This window comes from Rattus rattus, chromosome 13 (assembly GCF_011064425.1).
Source record: "Rattus rattus isolate New Zealand chromosome 13, Rrattus_CSIRO_v1, whole genome shotgun sequence".
Lineage (NCBI taxonomy): Eukaryota > Metazoa > Chordata > Mammalia > Rodentia > Muridae > Rattus > Rattus rattus.
Window position 1 is genome coordinate 41,401,625 of NC_046166.1, and position 18,229 is coordinate 41,419,853.

An 18,229-nucleotide genomic window follows, 5' to 3' on the forward strand; every position below is an offset into this window, starting at 1 on the left:
GCTGTGAGGGGGTCCTGGAGTGGGCATTAAGATGGAGCTAAACTTTGTCTCTAGAAACAGCTGCTCCCATGCAGACTCCTGCATCAGGTGTGGACTTCGGTTTACTGCATTAAGTAGCCTTCATATCCATTCAGAAAAAACAAAGAAAGAAAGAAAGAAAAAATCCTTTATGTTCTTATCCTGGTAAAGGTGGGCAACTTGAGACTACACTGGCACCTACTACAAAATGCCAATTAGATGGGCGTGTTCAGGGCTCACTGAGCTCCACATAGCACACTTCTAATCAACTTAAACCACACACATTACATGCCACGGATTGAAAACAAAAAGACCGATGTCTAACTAGAAGTCAACTAGGGTTGGGCAATGATGCACACGCCTATAATCTGTGGCAAGAGGACGGCTTGGACCCAGGGGTTCCTGGGCATCATTCAAAGCCACCAGCTCAAAACCAACAACAAAAACCACCCCACAGTCAACAAGGAGCAAAAGCATGGGACTTCTGCAAAGTCTTTTCCACATCCTCTCTACTGCCTTCAAATTTCTACTCATCTATTCAAATGTTCTCCACTTTGTTGTTGTTGAGGGAGGAGCTCACTCAGGCGGGCCATGCAGATCTCAAAATAGCTGGGTAGCTAAGGACGGCGTTGAAATGACCCCTCCAACGTCCACTTTCCAGGTGCAGCCACCACCATGCCCAGCTCGTCAGTCAGAATTCCTAAGTGACTTCTAGATCCTTCAGCTGGTGTCCCATAGGATATACAGCCATAGTCCCATACAATTTGCTTTTAATGCAGGGGAACGAACATGACCTCCACTGGTGTAGTATTTGCAGTGAGTGCCTTAAATTTGTCTTGTCATCAATTAGAAAAAAAATATGGAAACTCTGAAAAGTGATCCTTTTAGGTTAAAAATGAATAAAGCTGAGTTCTAGTGAGTGGTACGCATATCGGAGTATCTATGAGTAATAACATTTGTAGCCAAATGAAAATGCGTAAGATATTAAGATATACGGCTGGGTAGATGAATCCAGGAGTACAGTCATGCTGAAGCATGTGTGCTAAAGCTTTAACCACAGATGCTTTCGTAGGAAGATGGGAACATGACTGCATGCTGTATTACTCAACGTCTGTATGCTGGAAATGCTCATAATTATGATAAAGGTGAAAATATTCCAAAACGCCTATGTCCTATCTTGATTCTACAAGTATAGGTATTATTGTAAATATAGATTAATGTAAATGACCCCCCAGGATCAACTATAATGTGAACTTTGCATTCTTTTCTTCTCATTTAGACATTTTTGTAAACTGACTAAAATGCAAAAATTACATTAATTAAAAGAAGGTAAGTGTAAAACAGGATTTCAATATAAACCCACACTACAAATCCTCATTCATTCATTCATTCATTCATTCATCAAGTAATGTTTTAATTTTCATGCAGTGGTTAAAAAAGGTAAAAGGAAAGAATATGTTATGCGTGCATCTCAGAAGAGGGGACCAAAAAGCAGTTAGGGGGAAAGACTTCAATAGCATGAAAGACTACAAGTAAAAGAAAGAAAAAAAAAGAAACAAACCCACTCCAGCATAAAATTCTAGGTAAAAAGCTAGCTACACTCTAATTTAAAAGTCAAGCCTAGGCAAAAATACATCTGGAGTTGTATTCTGTACACCGTGTGTATGCACATGGATGCACACACGCTTGCATGTCGGCGTTGGAAGAATGAGTTTCCCTCTGACTACTGGTTCCTCAGCAAAGGTTCCACAGACCCTCTCATTCTCTGTAGAAGGAAGAGAACTAATACATTAAAGATTAAAACCGTATTTATAATAGTTTCACAAAGAGATTTACACCTCCACAGACAGCACAGCTCTTCTGTGATCTATTACCTATGAAGCACATGTTTAAACAACCTTCCGCTGGCTTCCTGGCCTCCTAACCCAAAGCCAGTCAGGGTTGGGGTCAGAGTGCATGTACCCCACTGATTCTAGAATGGTTAAGTTGTGCCTAAACTGAAAATAAACAAAGAGATAGTTTTATGTGAACATAGCACGAGCTAAAGTCATCTAGAGGAGGGAACCTCAATTAAGAAAATGCCTCCATAAAATCCACCTGCAGGCAAGCCTATAGGAATATTTTAAATTAGTGATTGATGGGGGAGAGTCCAGCCCATGGAGGGTGGTGCCATCCCTGGGCTGGTGGTACTGGGTTCTATAAGAAATCAGACTGAACGCATCATGAGGAGAAAGCCAATAAGCCGCACCCCTGTATGGCCTCTACATGAGCTCCTGCCTCCAGGCTCTCACCTTCAGTGATGAAAAGTGATGTGGAATTTGAGCCAAATAAGCTCTTTTCTCCAAAACTTGCTTTTGGTTCTGGTGCCTCATCACAGCAATAGTAACCCTGACTAGGACAGGAATTAATCAAGAATCCGTGACTGAGATTCACTAAGATCTACAGAAGAAACCTAGGGCAGGCATGATGGCTCAGTGAATGCACTGGCTGTTCAAGACAGCACCAGGTTCCAGGAGAGTTCAAAGCAAACAGAAATACTCGTTCCTCTTTTTAAACTTTTCCTATTCTGGAAATCTTCTCCTTCTATCCCTTTAAAAATTAATCTTTAAGCACCAGCACCGAGTGGCAGACGGAGAGAGTTAACGCCACCAACCTGTCCTCTGATATCCACACCTGTACCATAACACACACACAGAGAGAGAGAGAGAGAGAGAGAGAGAGAGAGAGAGAGAGAGAGAGAGGAGAGGAGAGAAGACAGAAAACAGAAAGACAGAGTGACAGAGAATCAACAGAGGGACAGGTAAATGATGAGAAGATTTCTGTGTCTGGCTTGGTTTCAGAGACAAAGGCAGTTAAGACACAGTAGAGCATACAAACTAGAAATATCCACCCACATGATGTTGAAGGTCCCAGTGTCTTACTGACATGGTTCACTGGTACCAAGGAAAACTATGAGTACTGCTGTTCCTTTTGAGAGACTTCTGCAGGTGATACAGTAAACTAATATTGGGAACTAGGTATGGTACAGTGGTGAGCTTAATGCAAGCCAAATTGACACAAACCTGGGGTTATCTGCGAAGAGAAAGTTCAGTTGAGATGTGTCTCTATCAGACAGATGAGAGGCCTGGCTCACTGTGGTGGTAGCACCCCTGGGGAGCAAGCAGGTTGGCCATGACCCTCCTGCTCTGATGTCCTTTCATGATAAAGTATGCTATGACAGGGACATGTAGGTCACATAAAACCCTTTCCTCCCCCAGTTGCTTTTGGCCATGATTTTTAACATAGTGACAGAAACTTACCTAGGACACATGACTCATTCCTGTGATCCCAGCATTTGAGAGACCAAGGTAAGAAAAGATTTGCTACACGTTCAAGGCTATTCTGAGCTTCACGGTGAGCTTTAGATCAGCCTTGGCTACAGAGTCAGACCATCTTTAAAAATGAGGCCAAGCAAAATAAACCCATGAGCAACTCTTGGCACACAATCCTGATCTTGGTCCAGTAGGAAGCTGGGGACTTTGTCCTGTATCTTTAACGTGGCTGAGCAGCACTGGGATGACAGTGTCATTGGGTACCACATTCAGCCCTCCAGAGAAGTGGGCTGTGTGCCAGGACTCACTCACCTCCAGAGCTTTTAGGCCGATGATTTCCACCCCACACTTCCGGCCACGTTCCACCAGATCATTGTCGTAGGAGTCCATGATGACTATGATTTTAAGGCATGGTGTTAACTTATTTTCTACACCTTCTAATAAGAGTTTGGCTTTTTCTGGCTTGTCAGCAAAAATCACAGAGAGTTCAGCTGTAAATGGAGAGGGGATAAGGAATGAGCCCTAGGACGCTCCAAGCCTGACTATACTATCAGACACACAGATACCGGCATGCCATAGCAATGTGCAGTTAAGATCCCCTTTCTAAGCAGACTGATGAATGTAAAGTCACCAAACCTAATCCTATACCCAGGGCTACGGTCACACCAAAGACGTACGTACCTTTGTTCACTATGTAGGTGATGGCGTCGGTTCCAAGGGTGTCATAGAGCGGAACAACCACCATGGAGTAAGTGAAGCACCCCTGCTCGATGATCACCCACTGAACGGTAAAAGCCACAGACAGAAAATGAGCTGTTTCCCTGGAACCTCTGCACGGGGCAATGCTCAGAGAGTCAAATTAGAAGCATCTACGGTAGCAAAATTAGCATCTCCCTGCCTACCATTGTGCACCAGGTCCCAGGAGAGTTCAAAGCAAACAGAAATACTCGTTCCTCTTTTTAAACTTTTTCCTATTCTGGAAATCTTCTCCTTCTATCCCTTTAAAAATTAATCTTTAAGTTCACATACAAAAATCTGCCCTTCCTTTAACTCAAGCTGCAATGATGCAAGTGTGTGAGGAAATGATCGTTACACGGTAAGATAGCGGCTGGCTGGCAAGCAGGGGCATGGCTTCCAGATGGCTGTGGATGCCGTGGTGGGGAGAAACCTTTATCCTATAGAAGATGGCAAAATTTGGAGCATGGAGGTGACAAGGAGAGAGAACAGCAAGGGACTGTGACATCTGGGGCTGGGAGGCCAGTGAAGACTGGCTTAGGGGTGGTTGGACTGGGGTAAGCCTGTGTCATGGGGTCTGGCCTTCTCCGCGGGCCACATGGAACAACTAAAGTATTCTGGGAGACACAAGGCTATGGGGTTTAAGGAAGGTCAACCCCACAGCAGTGTGGAGGATGGGTTAGGAACAAGAGAGGAAGTTGTCTTGAAAGCAATTCTCCCTAGTAAAGTGACCAGGGACAGCAGAGATACAGTAACTGGTCACCTCATCACTAACCTCAGTGGCCTAGCAGCTGACTGATCTCCCAGGCATCCGTGGCGCAGTCCCTATGATACCACACAATGCTGATCACAGCACAGAGAAGGGCACAGCTGCCCTGGGAGAGGAGCCATGTGGTCACATTCATAAGGTGTGGGCCCAGGGCTGTGCCTGTGGGGTTTGTTTTGTTTTTTAAGGATTCCCTCCAAGAGTCTGTCTACTCAGGAGCTCTCCTTGGCTGGGCTCCCACAATCCTTTCCTGTATCCACATGAAAGACATTTCAGAGGAAGCATCAGTAATCTATTCCTTAAGGTAAAGGATTTGTTTTGTGGTTTATGCAGATGATAAAAATCCTACCGACGAAAAGAGTTTGGATGTGCTTCTGAGATACAAAAGAAAGCCAAGTCGTCCCATGAGACCAAGCTTGGGCCAGCTGTGGACAGTGACGCTTCTTCACATAACACGAGTCCCAGGGATAGAAGGACTCATAAAACAGGACACAGCACAGGGATAGGAGAACTGAGATGCCGCTCTGGACGTAAGCAGATATTAGAAAGTATTGCTTGAACTTTTCCAAGGCAGCTACTGCTGATAAACTAGCAGTGCTTTAAAAGGAATGCCCCGTTTCAAGTCTATTTTTTATTATTTTGAAGTGTATGTGTAGGTGCCTGTAAGACCAGGGGAGGTGGGGCTACCAGAGTTGTGAGCCACCTGGTGTTGGTGCTGAAACTGAAACTCTAGTTTCTGGAAAAAGTGCATGTAAGGGTTTAACCACCGAGCCTTCTCTCTAGCTCACGTCTCTTTTCTTAAGTATTAAGTGAGAGCCTCCGTAGCTGACCAGCAGCTGCATATCTGTAAATAGAACAGCTCACAGCGTATTTCACAGTATTTGAGGTTTGGAAATTTGATCAGAAGAAACGCTCAGACCTCTCAGGAAGAAGCCTTTGCTACTAACAAAAATGTATCCAAGCTTCTCTGCTATAATTTATTATTAATAATTTATTAATGCTGTTTATCCAGTCTCAGAGGTAGCCCTTGAAGGGAAGAAACTTTTGATTTGACCCTTTTTTCTAAGATTTTTGTTTCAGGACCTGAATTAAGAAAAATCAAAACAAAACAAAACAGAAAAATTAAGGGGAGATGATTTTTTCTTTCTCTTGAAAGTTTGAGAGAGATTCTCAGTTCATCTTTTCATGACTGGAACTTTCTAAGACAAACCACAAAGCCATATACCCAGCAGAAATCAGAGAACGAAGCCCAGTCCCCATCAGCTGCAGGTGGAAACCACGGAGAAGCCAGCACAGCAAGTGGCTCAGTTAATACCTCAGGTCTGTTCTGAGAAAAGATGCCGATGAACTGCTCTGAGCAAGGTTTGAAACCCTTCTGGATCAGCGCCGAGCCTATGCACTCAGCCATTTCTGCAACCTTCAACAGAGGGAGGCACAAATTAGGAAAAAGCAACATTCTCACTGCAAGCACCTTAAAAGCTCACCAGGTGATGCTCTGGTGTCTCCACTGCCAGCAGAGCTTACAGAGGAGGAGAGCTGTGACTCCCTAAAAACTGCTACGCACAACACAAGGTTTTATTCACCACAATTATTGAGGGTTTGCAGGTCACAGATGAGTACACACCAGGGCCTTCCTATACAAGTATGTTTATATTTCAGTGTTACAAAATGACAGAGATGACAGGGATACTGTTTTCTTTAGGGTGGGGGTGGGGATTACTGCTTGTTAGCAATACTGGGGAAGAATCCAAGGCTTTATGCACCCTAGACCAGCATTCTGACACAGACCTTGTCCCCCCTTCTTGACTTCTTCAATTGCTGCAGATCAGCCAAACTCACAACCCTACCTCTCCAGCTGCTGAGATGACAGGCATCACCAGGCCTGGCTAGATTTTTCTCTCAGCATTTATAAAAGACTAGAAAAGTGACCAAACACCTCAAACCTGTCATTTGTATAAATGTAGAAACAGCTTTTTAAAATAACAAAAGAAGACTAGGGTTTTTGTTTTTCCTATTTGTTTGCTTCTTTCTGAGATAGGGTTTCTTTGTGTAGCCCTCCCTGGCTGTCCTGGAACTCGCTCTGTAGGCCAGGCTGGTCTCCAACATACAGAGATCCACTGCCTCTGTCTCCCGAGTGCTGGGACTAAGGGTGTGAGTCACCGTGCCCAGCTAAGACTAAGCTTTTATTATTGGCCTCTACAATTTCATTCCTGAGGATTTCTTTCTGGTAAGTAAAACAGTCTTAGAAGGAGATTTTTAAAGACCTTATGTGCAAAGATAAAAATTTCAAAACTCACAGCAGGGTGGCTAAGTTAAATGACAAGAACACCCAAAAAGGACAGCTAGGTACCTGGCAAATATTACCACTGTGAGAAATGCTCCAAGCCCAGGGCAGTGCTGGTAATCATGGTAAGAGGTAAAAGTGTAGATGAAAACATACATCCATCTCTCTCTCTCTCTCTCTCTCTCTCTCTCTCTCTCTCTCTCTCTCTCTCTCTCTCTCTCTCTCTCTCTCCCCCCCCCCTCTCTCTCTCTCTCTCCATGGCTACCCTCTTGCCACTCCTCCTCATTAATTTCATTAAAATGTAGTAAATCTTAAAACAAACATGGAGTTTGCTATTCTCAACAGTATTTATAAGGTATATCCATGCCAACAGGAAAACCAGCCACGCCTCTCCTTCCCAGGAGTCCCATGGTTCTGGTACACAACGCCATCCCAGCCCTACCTAAGGGAAGCAGCGTTGTCACCCACACACAGGCCAGGTGACGGCAGAGTGGCAGAGCACCTTTTGTTCCTGCCTGGTTCCCAAGTCCGGAGATTGAGAAATGTCTGGGGTTGTTTACATGGCTTGCTGGGGCCATACACATGTTTATGTTTCTAGAAAGATGGTTCATTTAGCTCTTTAAGAAAAATGGCAAAGAGATTCTTGCTTTCCTAAAAGTCTTGTTAGGCAAGTAAAGAGTAAAGTAAGATTAAGATCTCTGCAAAGCCAAAGCTGGCTCCAGGTAAATCCAGCTCGGTGCCCTCTGCCAAGCCTCCAAGGAGCCTCAGGCTGAACTGCAAACATCACTTGGCAACGCCTTCAGAAAACCTCAGGGATGCTCAGTGTGCCTTGACCACCAATCCACAACAGACACCTTCTTCTCTCACCCACGAATCTATCAGTCTGTAGGGTCCTGTCACACACTGCCCTGTGTCCAACACACAGTCTTGCTATAGACACTCAGGGGACTTGCTATAGAAACTGCCTTGGTGTTCTGAGGTGGTCTCGTTCTGTAGCCCAGAACAGGACTCTGCCTCAGTATATATCTAATCAGCCAGGAACTCACGAGGATCCTCCCAGCCCAGCTTCTCCAGTGCTAGGGACACAGGCACGAGCTAGCACTGACTGATGGGAAAAACTGGACAGAAACTGTTCTGGGCTTTGGTAAAGCCAAACAGAAAGGGAACTCTCCCGTCACGTGAGCTCCTGGCTCCTTCCACAGGCAAGGCACTACAAAGCCCATCTCCCTTGTCTCTCTTGAGAGACAGACAACTACTCCCCAAGCAAAGCACTGGACATTTTTGTCTACTCTCTGAGGAGGGAAAAGGAAAAATACAGGGCCTCAGCCTAAAGAGCTCTGACAGGTGCTACTCCCAGCCCGGGTTTGTGGTCCAAAGGACATCTCCCTCCATATCCCCCCGCAGACAAGCCTGCTCCTGAGAACACGGAGGGAGAAAGCCAGTTTGTGTTCAAGGGTGTCACGGGATTACCTGGCCCCAGAACAAGCATCAGTGGAGTCTAGGGACAGAAAACCGTTTCCTGGACAGCTGTGTGGGAAAAGGAAGCCAGTTAAACGGCACTGCAGCTGTGCCTGCCCATCCTGAGGCCAGACCGGAAAAGCAGCACCAGCTTTGATTCTGTGTAGTCATAAAGAAAGGGCGACACCTTCCTGCTCCGAGACCCACTACTCACAAACTGACTTCAGGATGCAGCCACCACAAGCAGCGAAGGGAGTGAGTGCCACGTGTGAGACTGTCCAGCGTTAGCTGTGTGCAGACAGACAGGAGTCTCCTCAGGGCGCCTGAGCTGTTCCCTATGGCTGCCGAGGGGTTAACTGCCACATCAGAGTGGGCCCAGGACAGGATGGAAGAGCAGTTGTGGACACGCCCACAGAAGAGGCTCTGGTTGTGTCTGACACTCACTCTATGTGAGCATGGGCAAGTTACACCTTTTGTGGGATACGTGTTTTCCTCATCTATAAAATAGGGGCCCTTCACATTGGGGTTTCTAAGTTTCCTAGCAGCCCCCAGGCAAAGACAAGTCATCTTATCATGGGAGGGGAGCATCTGCTTCTGGAGATTTCTAGAATTTCTAAAATTGTCTGAAATATCATACTTCACAATAATGAATACAGGTGCTTTAATCTATAAGTTAGCCTCAGTTTCCCTAGATTCTCTACATTCTGTTTTTCCTCAGATGCTCAGTGGAATGAGTTTCCAAAGCCCAGGACACGTCCCACCCAGCCAGCAACCACTCACCAGTGCGCTGGACCAACCTACAGAGCCAGTCTTGTGGTTTGAGTCTGAAATGGTTCCCAAGGGCTCATGTGTTTAAACACTTGGCCCCTAGCTAGTGGTGGAACTCTGGCAAAAGGCTACATGCTGCCATGCTGGCAGCTGTAGGGTCATAGGGACTGGCCTTGAGGGTTTTGACTGGTCCTGCTTCTTACGAAGTTTGGCTTTCAGGACTATCAACTTGCACAGTCAGGCACCGTGCCTTCTCCACCATGGTGGACTGAACACCCAAAACCCGAGTTGAACACCCACAAACTGAGTCCACATCAACCTCCTACATTGAGATTCTGGTCACAGATATGAGGAAAGTTACCAGAGCCAGGGTACTCACCTGTTTGTAAGAAATCCACTCATATGGCTGGTTTGGCTTTCTAGAACCTAAACAAGGGCCATCATCTACAAAAAGAAAAAACAGAGATGAGGCAAAAGACGGCCTTGACCTTTAACCTACTCCCGTATCAATTTATTTGTTCCTCTCCTTATTCCTTACAATATCAGGAAGATTCTACTCTTCAGACTAGAAACGCTGAGTTTAGATTAAAAATGGTTTTTTCCCCGGGAGTTTGAAGTGATTTTTATGTTGTTTATTTGTTCTGTTTCTTTTTCTTTCTTTTTTTAAAAAAAGATTTTATTTATTTATTTTATGTATATGAGTACACTGTCGCTGTCTTCAGACACCAGAAGAGGGCATCGGATCCCATCACAGATGGTTGTGAGCCACCATGTGGTTGCTGGGTTTGAACTCAGGACCTCTGGAAGAGCAGTCAGTGCTCCTAACCACTGAGCCATCTCTCCAGCCCCTTTGTTCTGTTTCTTAAACAGAAGGGGGTGCAATAAACACAGGAGAAAGGCAAATAGAAATGACTGACATTTTGTCAGTGGTTTTGGGGTTAAGACGAGGTCTTTCTAGTATGTGGCTCTGGCTGTCCTAGAACTCACTCTTTAGACCAGGCTGACCTCGAACTCACAGAAATCTACCTGCCTTTGCCTCCTAAATGCTTGGGACTAAAAGTATGCGCCACCATACCCACTTAATGTTATTTTTAAGAATGTTTAACACGTGACTTTTTCTTTCATGCCAGTGGCTGAGTACAGAGAGACTACTGTGTTTCAGAGGAGGCAGCCAGCAGAATTTCTAAGGAAGCTTCAAGCATTCCAACTCAGAGTGAAATATTCACCTACAGGCCCCGTGCTGGGGTGGGGTGTGCAGGACATAGGCTTTTGAGAAGCGATGGAGTCCAGTCCTATGGACTGTGAGCTCATCACTGGGTTAATCCCTTGATGTGCTTATAATGCAATGGCAGCACTGGGAAACATCCTTGAGGATAATTTCTTGCCCTGGCTACCTTTTGCATCCTATCCCAGCCCCAGTGACTATCCCCCATCCCAGAAGAGAGGAAGGGAAGAAGCAATGTCTAGGTTCATCACCAGTCCACTTTTGAATTGGTAAAGGTGTTCTGATTTGAGATGGCGACTTGGGAGAACTGGCAAGGTTCTCCAAGACAAGAGAGTGGCTTCACCAGGGCCTAGACAAGCCTGGTCCCATCACCTAGGTTTATGCCTAGAGAAGTGTGGCACACAAGTGGATTCAAGTAACAGTCAGGAGCTGGGAAAATGGGAGGCTACAAAAGCTGGGCTCACTGATTTCTCTGTTATCCTGATAAACAGACCTGACAGAAACAGTCTTTCTTCCAAGAACTGCTTCAGCTTAAAGCACCATAACCAAGGCTGGGAGGGTAGGTGGGGTCATCAGTACCACTTCTCAGATGAGAGACCCCTCAGCCTTACGAACCAATGCCATTTTATTCCTCAAGATCTAGGACTGGCAAACTGCGGGCAAGGCCGAAATGAGCCAATGGATGTGGCTGTACGCAGTGTTAGTGGAGCACGGCCTAACTCGCCCGCCCATGCATGCAGATGCAGAGACTGTGGCCCAGAAAGCCCTAAGCCTATGGACTGTTGGCTCTTTACAGGCACAGCACACTGATCCCAGCTCTACAACCGTCAAGCTTGAGTGCCAGCTCGCTGGAGAACTGCAGGCCCTGCTGTTAGAATATTTGATATAACTGGATAAATGTGAGCAAGAATTTCAGTATTTTTAAAAACGTGCTCTCAGGTGGCACTGATATACAGTTATGTGCACCTTAAAAATATGAGGTTTAAGAGGGCGAGAGAGATGGCCCGGTGGTTAAAGCACTGGCTGCTCTTCCAGAAGACCTGGGTTCAATTCCCAGCACCCACATGGTGACGTACATGTATCTCCAGTTCAATGTGTCCAACACCCTCCCTCTTCTGGCTTCTGTGCGTACTTCATGTAAACAGTACACAGGCAAAACATGCTCGTAAAATTCATTTTAAAAATTTTAAATTAGATTTTAAAAGCTCTTGGCTGACTTCTCCTGCTCCTGAAGAAACTTCCGACCATCCACTCAAAATGTTTGCTCGTCTGTAAGATTTTAATCCTGAGACATCCTACGAACAATAAAGTTTAGGATTAAATGCTTCTTGATGGAAAAAAGAAGCATTGACTTAAAAGCAGCTGCCTTTAATGAATGTATGTTAAGAGAGCGTGAGCTTCCTTCTGTGATTTATTGAGGATCACTCATTTTCCATTTAGACAGGTGACAACAGAGTGGGCAGTTGTCTCACTGCCACAAGTACAGTGTAAGCTGCACACTCCTAGATAAACCCATTCTCTGCCTCCAGAGGCAAGGCTGTGTATAAATTACAACACATACTTTCATGCAGCTTAATGCTGGCTGACTTGTTCTTCTCAGGGAGACTTACTGTCATAGATAAACTCAGACCTTGATACTAACTTCGAAAAGTCCATGTATGGACTGATAGACAAGGAAGTCTTGTCTTTACAGTGGGCTAATAAGCCTTTTATAGGAATGTTTGTCTAAACACAATAGGCTGAGTCATAGGACTATACCACTGTCGCGCACTAAATGGCAGGTACTTTGAGTACACACACACTGCTTGCAATGTATCGTGGGGCAGAGAGAAAGCAATCTCTCTGGTTCTTAACAGGAAAATCACAATCATACAACCAGTGGCAAAAATAGAAGCTAAAGTGTGGATCTTAAAATCTATTTCTAAGCTGGGCAATGGTGGTGAACGCCTACAATCCCAGCATTTGGGAGGCAGAGGCAGGTGGATCTCTGAGTTTGAGGTCAGCCTGGTCTACTGTGAATGAGTTCCAGGAAGGTCAGGGCTAAGCCTTCCCTTCCCTCCTCCCCCCAAAAGATCTATTTCTATAGATGACCTTAGGAAAAGCAAAAATAATCCTTAAAAAGAATGTGTCTTTCTTCATGGACAATATATTGAGTATCTAGTGTGGACAGGTCCTATGTCAGTGCTGCAGGGAGGGCAAGTGGCAGACCATGTTCTCAAGGAGTACAGGCTGGAGGGCAAAAGCAGGCCAAGCCAGGCTAACACCTCTGTATGTGAAGGGAGTGTTGCAGAGGCAGAGTTTCCATGCTGAGAGGAAAGGGGGATGGTGCCCCACTGGAGCCAGGAGAGAAATGACAGACTAGGAAGACATTTGTTTATATAGAGAGAGACATGAAATCAACAGGGTTAAAAGACCACTAACAGGTCAAGACCAGTGAGTGGGAGTGGCCAGGGCAGGATTATGATGTGTGTGGAGGAGGACTGATTCAGGGTGGGGGGATGGAGAGAGGCTGGAACAGAGGCAGGTGATGGATAGATAGCAAGGGTTCTCTAGGGTGTGTCTGATGGGTGAACTTCCCTGCAAAGTCAGTATTTCTCTCACAATACAGATGTTCATGGTCCAGTAAGTAAATGACAGGTCAGGACCAATGAAACATTTACTTTCAACTACAGGAAACATCGTAGCCCAGCACATGCAACTCTCCATTAAATATAGGATGCATTGTCCCTGTGTCAGAGAACATCTGGAGAGCCCTCTAAACTTTGAGATTGTTTCCCAACACATTACAGGAGACAGAACACAAACAATGCTGGGTATGTGAAACACTGGCAGATGTGCCCTTCTGAAAGGAAGGCTGCTCATTCCTCACGAGAAGCGACAGTGAAGTGTCAGTCCCAGTATGCAGCTATGCGCTTACTTGACACCTGAATCCCCCTCTGGAAGCCATCGTACATCGTTCTGACATCATCATAGTAGTACAGCAAGAGCTTGTCGTCTTCAAGGACTGCTGATCTTCGGACACCCTCAGTACCCTATTGGGAAGGACAGGGGTAGCAGGGTGTTAGCAAGAAGCCCACAGCATGGTGCCTTTAAAGAAGTGTATGTTGTGGCCAAATGACCCTAATCAACATGCCAGTATTTCCCGAGACTTGTCACCTATCTGTCATACAAACACACCTACAATCTTCCGTCCTAGCAATTCTCAGGTAGATAATAAATACACGGTTGGGGCTGGGGATTTAGCTCAGTGGTAGAGCGCTTACCTAGGAAGCGCAAGGCCCTGGGTTCGGTCCCCAGCTCCGGAAAAAAAAAGAAAAAAAAAATACACGGTAATGGATAGTGGTCCTGACACTGTAAAACTGCTCCCCTGTTCCTATTTCACCTTCGGTAACACTGTCATGCCATCTCTATTTGTCAGTTAGTTGTAGAATAAATACAGGCTGTTGTGCAGTGACTAGCGCTGAGTGAAGGAGTGCTGACGTGCTGATAGTGTATGTCAGCCGGTCCCTTGAAGAACTTTGGCGACTCTGGAGAAGCAAGGCTAAAAGTAAATGACCATGAATAGAATCTTAGGGAAAGAAAATGGAGAGGATAGAGGAGGAGGAGGAAGAAGAGGGGGAAAAGGGGGAAGAGTTGCTGCTGCTCACAAATTTCTAAGGACCTGTCCTGGCAGACAAAGCCAGAGAGAGAGCGAGGACAACAGAAAAATGCCCCACTACTTTACAGTCCTCAAACTGCATCCACCAGAAGAACGTAAGATGATGCTACTCGACTTGGGAGGAAACAAGAGAGTGCTCAATTTTACGTCCATGAGTCACCTACACTTGAGGTTCCCTGTTCTCTCTCATTACCGACGGTAACACAATCCATTAGGACCTTCGGTCCCTTAAGTGGCATCTCAGGGTTAAAAATCACCGGCTACTGATTATAAGTCTGAGCAGATGCAGGTCCTCCAGGTGTTTATTTGCAGCTGGGACAGGTGTGCGTCTGCTGTTGAACGCCTTCTGCTAAGGTGACTCCACCTGCTGGGGCCTGAGTCCAACTGCCACGCACAGGGCAGGGAGTCAGTTCTCGGTCTCCTGCAGCAGCAGCAGGAGCTGAGCTAAGACCATACGCATATACATACGGCGGTCCAGATAATCACAGGAACCCCTCAGGCATTCTTTCTACACTGGTAGATAAGGGCTCAACTACTGGGTGAGAGTCTACTTATTTCATGGCTCAAAGAGGACCCTTCACATTTACAGCAGCGGGGAAATCCTTGAGGGAAATTAGACAAGAGAAGAGAACTTCCAGCACCACAGGAAAGGATTGTCCAAAAAGTGGAAGCAATCACTCTGGCTTGAGGTTTGATGAAAGAAAACAGGAAACTGTCCCTAGCAAGTGGGGTCAAAGAGCAGTCAGAGTTGAGAGGCTCAGGGTTCAGGGAAGAGACAACACTGAGGCTTCCTAGTGAGAAGTCTACATAAGGCAGAACCAAAACAAACAAACAAACATCAAGGACAATTTGGAAGAGAAGACAGGGGGTCAGAGAAATAGGGAACCAGGAAGGAGATGAGAGGAGGGGCTGCAGGGAATGGGGAAGCAGAAGGGCCATGCGCCATAAAGTACTACCTCTTGGCTCTGGGCCCACCCCACTCTCCCCACCAAGTGAAGGGCAATCGGTCTGGCTGCTCATGGGGAGGTCCTCATGATACTCTGCTCAAGAGTATCATGGTGACCTGGAACCATTCACAGCATTTCTCAATACAAGATCCTCTCTTTAAAAGCAACCATGAGATCTGCATTCCAGAGCAGCTCACACAGCTGTCAGTGGGACAGCTGGGAGGACGTAAGGAAGGCAGGGGAGCCTGGGACTTGTGCTGTGGTTTGAATCAGAAATGTTCCCAAAGCCTCATGTCTTCAATGCCTGTTCCCTAGCCAGAGCTGTCATTTTGGAAGGCTGTTGAGAACAATAAAAGAGTTTTCCTAGGGTGCTTTGCCAGCACAGAGCTCCAAACAAATATGTTTTTCCAGGTTCTCCCACTTAGGAACCAAGAGGCCACTGCAGCCATGGTGCAAGGGGGCAGAGCGACTGCTCAAGCTGACAGCAGAAATGTGGTGTTACTCATGTGGTCCTAGTTTCGTGAGCAGGCAGCATGGGAGAATTGTGGTGGCTTCCAACAAGGTGTTGAAGATAATCTTGTGAACCAGGCAGGGTTCCCAAGAGTCCCAAGGTTCACAAGGGTCAGAATTGCTGCAAGGAGCCCCCAAGGTCTGTGGATGACGTGACGAAGGTGAGACTAAGTTCCAACAGAGTTCCAGGATGTTGGCGATGACAAGAGCATCTACAGCACATCTATGTGCCGAGGACAGCTGTAGCACAGGAGAGAGCCAGGCCAGGATGGCAGCTGTGGAAGACACATGTGGAAGAGACAGGCTTCCCACGCCTACCGCAGCGCACATCACAGCAACATGTGCCTCTCATGCTGGACATGGAGCTACAGGATTTGATATTTGCCCTGCTGGCTTTGGGCCTGTCCTTTCCCCAGCCCCATTATGTCACCATTCCTCCCTTTCCGAGTGGGGGTTTTGACTCTGTGTCATGGTATACTGGAAGTGTACAGTTTCTGTATTTCCTAGGAGCTCATAGCTAAAAGACTGCTTTGGGTCTCAGGGAAGACTCTGGAATGTGAATTTCTGGACAGTGACTAAATTGTGGGCTGTGGGACTCTTAAGTTGGACTAAATGTATTTTCTGTTGTGAGATGGCCATTAGCCTTTGGTGGTCCAGGGGTAGAATGCAATGTTTTGAATCTGGACTGATAGCCCACAGACGCATGCTTTGATGATGGGCTCTCCAGTTAGTCACTCTAAAAGAGACTTAGGAACCTTTAGAAGGTGGGGCCTAGCAGACAGATGTGGGTGACCAGTGTAAGTGTTTTAAGGTATCTGGGTCCCAGTTTCTGGCCGGCTCTCTGGTTTCTGTCTCTGGGAACATGACAAGCTTCTGCAGCCACGGTGAACTGAATGCCCCCACTGCCTTCCCTGCTGTGGCGAAGGAAAGCTCTTGAGACTGTGAAGCCATTTTTATTTCTTCCCTTAAGCAGCTGTGCCAGATGTTGGCAGTGCAGAATTAACTAATACATCTTATCCCCAAGTGATCAGAGAGCCTCCAAGGAATCCTGGCAAATCAAAACAATACAAGAAAAGACAAGGACACACAAGAGTAGGTGTGGACCCTGAGGGGCAGGTTATAGGTTTGTCTTTGTTAGAAATAAGTTCTGGATCTCAAAGAAAGAGACTGCCATTCCCTTGAAGTAGTCAGAGGAGGCAGACTTCACTCTTGGTCAGTGGTCACATACTAAAGGGGAACACAGAGACAGGCTTGCACTTGGTAGTGGTGACGTGTCCTTACCCCATTGGTGGGAGCTTATTTGATTAGCTAGTCTGTATTAGAGTCACAAAATTCCTGGAATGCAGCAGGGGGCCTTTGTGTAAACAAAGGTTTTATCAGGCTGGGGAGGTGATTAAGAGATTTGCATAGAAATCTTAAAGGGTAGAGAAGATAAAAAGCTTTATAATATTTAATAGAAAAGACTCATATTTAATATTTCTTACATCTTAGATACCCAGGTCTACAAAATGTAGACTGACATTTGTTGGGAAAGAGATGATGAAGGTTGGACCGGAAACTCGTGGTTGAGATCGGCCAACAGGGTTTCAACAAGTCAGGCACCCAAGTCCAGCCCTACAGTCTGAGAAGCAGAATCCTAGAGAGAAGTCCTCAGTGCAGGAGTAGTGAAAGTCCAGCACTACAGAAAGAAACCCACCACAAGTATAAACGGTGATAGAAAACGTTTTGGGAAGAGTCTAGAGAGAAAAAGATTTATGTGGGAGGGGGCAGGAGCCATGAGCACCATGATCTGCCATCTACCAAGAAAGGGGAGAATCAAAGCATGGAGAGTCACAGACCCGAGTCCAGGGCAAGTCTGAGAAACACAGGGCGTTTACTTAGCTAGTGACGAGCATGGCCATCCGTCAGGAGAACTCTGTCTACTTCCCAACCCTCCAAGCGCTGCCCTAGAACAGAGGCTTTCAAAACGCGGGTTGTGACTCTTGGGGGTCAAACGACCTTTTCACAGGGGTGGCATGTCAGACACACACGCCTCAGAACAGGAGCAAATGACAACTGTGAAGTAGCAGTGAAATAATTTTATGTTTGGGGTCACCACAATGTAAGGAACTGTATTAGAGGGTTGCAACATTAGGAATGGTGAAAGCCATTGTTTTAGAGGCTCACCGAATAACGACCTTTAGCTAAAGATTTCTAATTGGTTTAAGCTTTCAGTGTTACTTAATCTTCAGGACGTGGGGAAAGAATGAGGTAAAACCAGCAAAGCAAACTGGAAGAGGCTGACTGCGCTCCCAGTGAAGCCATCATCGTGACAACATAACCCAAGGATAAGGTGTTTTTAGTATTCTAATTATTAGCAATTAAACTAATTAGCAAAGCTTGATAATAAAGCAGTAAGGAGATGCCTGAGAAGAGACATGGAGGGTGCAGGTGAGACTGGGCAAAAGGCCCCACTGCTCTTCGACTGTAAGGGAAGGGCCATGACCTGGAGAAGACAATGTGTAGAGATGTGTAGGGGGACCAGACAACAGGAAGCACTGAGTTTTGCA

General features: G+C 46.1%; 1 protein-coding gene across 1 annotated transcript in view; it reads right to left on the bottom strand.

Annotated features, from left to right (window-relative positions):
- The window catches only part of Acsl1 (acyl-CoA synthetase long chain family member 1), a 66,115-nt gene that overhangs the window by 18,957 nt on the left and 28,929 nt on the right, over positions 1 to 18,229 (bottom strand). The window contains exons 3-7 of the mRNA XM_032918427.1: positions 13,483 to 13,597; positions 9,720 to 9,784; positions 6,146 to 6,247; positions 4,011 to 4,110; positions 3,642 to 3,820 (exon numbers count right to left, since the gene is read on the bottom strand). Of these exons, the coding sequence (XP_032774318.1) occupies positions 3,642 to 3,820; positions 4,011 to 4,110; positions 6,146 to 6,247; positions 9,720 to 9,784; positions 13,483 to 13,597 (561 nt within the window). The remainder of the gene's footprint in view (positions 1 to 3,641; positions 3,821 to 4,010; positions 4,111 to 6,145; positions 6,248 to 9,719; positions 9,785 to 13,482; positions 13,598 to 18,229) is intronic.